This window comes from Calidris pugnax, unplaced genomic scaffold, assembly GCF_001431845.1.
Source record: "Calidris pugnax isolate Ruff unplaced genomic scaffold, ASM143184v1 scaffold69, whole genome shotgun sequence".
Taxonomy (NCBI): Eukaryota; Metazoa; Chordata; class Aves; order Charadriiformes; family Scolopacidae; genus Calidris; species Calidris pugnax.
Genome location: NW_015090859.1, coordinates 5,046,922 through 5,048,483, shown reverse-complemented (window position 1 = coordinate 5,048,483; position 1,562 = coordinate 5,046,922). Strand labels below are relative to the sequence as shown.

At 61.7% G+C, this 1,562-nt stretch overlaps 1 protein-coding gene across 1 annotated transcript in view; it reads right to left on the bottom strand.

Annotated features, from left to right (window-relative positions):
* EFNB2 (ephrin-B2) overlaps positions 1–928 on the bottom strand; it is a 45,005-nt gene extending 44,077 nt beyond the window's left edge. The window contains exon 1 of the mRNA XM_014944226.1: positions 359–928. Within this exon, the coding sequence (XP_014799712.1) occupies positions 359–486 (128 nt within the window). The 5' untranslated portion in view covers positions 487–928. The remainder of the gene's footprint in view (positions 1–358) is intronic.
* Positions 929–1,562: the final 634 nt, after the last annotated feature.

Sequence of the window (1,562 nt, the reverse complement as noted above, 5' to 3'; positions counted from 1 at the left end):
CACGCTCCCCCCCCCTCCCACCCGGGACCCTCCCGCCGGGGGCAAGCGACGACGAGGCAGGTCCACATGGACCACACGCCCCGGAGAGGGCCAGATCCTGCTGCCAGCCTGGGTAGAAGTCCCCGGCCACCGCCGCCACCGCACTCAGTGTCCCCCGCCCCGTCCCCGTGGCTCCCGGCGGCCGCGGCACCGTCTGTGCGTGTGTGCGTGTGTCCCACCCGCGCAGCGCCGCGGAGGGCACTACCGGCCCCCGGGGCGTCTGTCACCTCCCCCCCCAGGAAAGCTGCTTTCCCCCCCCCCCCCGCCCCCGGGGGGGGGGGGGGGGGAGGCGGCGGAGGAGAGCGGGATGGCAACTTACTTGGGGTTGGAGGAATTCCAATATATGGGGTCTAAAACGATGGACCTCGCCAGCGCAGTTCTGCATAAAACCATCGCGACTCCCCAACAGTACTTCCAGGCGGAGGCGTCTCGCCTCCGCGCTGCCATGGTCGCAGGCGGCACCGGGTCCCTCCCCGGAGCCTCGCCAACTCCGCCCGTGCGGCTTCCCCCGCACCTGAAGAGCGACAGCAGGGTGGGCGCCCGGGATCCCAACAACCGGGCCGACGGATAGGAAGGGAAGGAAAAAAAAAAAGAAAAAAGAAAAAGAAAAACAAAAATTCGAAGAATCACACGCGAAGGGTCGACGATGCACTTGGTGAGAGCTGCAAGCAGATCTACTGAGTCATGTATGCCACTCGCATGTAGTAAATGCTCCTGCGAGGTAAGATCCAAGCTACCTCCGAAGTAACGACAGCAATAACAACAACAAAAAAAAATACGCAAACGCCTCAGTCCTTCCTCTTACTGGGGGTCTCCCGGCTGCCTTGGAAGATGCCACTCAAATTGCCAACTCCCATTTGGATCCAGTGCGCCATACACGTTCACAGCGTCTAAGGCTCGCGTGAATAAAAAAAAAAAAAAAAAAAGAAAAGAAAAGAAGAGGTGGTAGGAGAAATAAAGGCGTTGAGAGAAAGGGACACAGCCTCGGCAGGAGGCTCCTCCTGTGTGTCTCTCACTGCTCCCTGCAGTTTGCAATCCGCACAGGCACCAGCCCGGGCTGTTTCGGGGAGCTCGGAAGCAACCGCGAGTCAGTAAATCCACTCTGAGAGTCAGCTCCCCCGGTCCCGGGGAGGCGCATCCGCAGGGCTCCGGCTTTCCCGCGGGGGCACTGCTGTCCTTGTCGCTGGCAAAGACCCCGGAGCGGAGCAGGAAAAGAAAGAAAGGGGCGAAAAATAATAATTAAAAAAAATATATATTAAAAAAAATAAAACAACGGGGGGTGGTCGCAGCGTCACAACGTCCCTCTCTCTTTCCCGTTGCGAGATCCGCAGTGCGCGCCGCGGCGGCGGGAGGAAAGCCGGGCGTGGGACTTGCGCGGCCGCGCAGCTCAGCGCGGAGAAGAAGGAAGGCAGGAAGGAGGTGCGGCGCCAGCCGCGGCCGTTCCCACCGCGGCGCCTTCAGCCCGCGATGCCGCCGCTCCGCCGGTGCTGCTGCTGTTGCTGCCACCACCGCGGCCAGTCCCC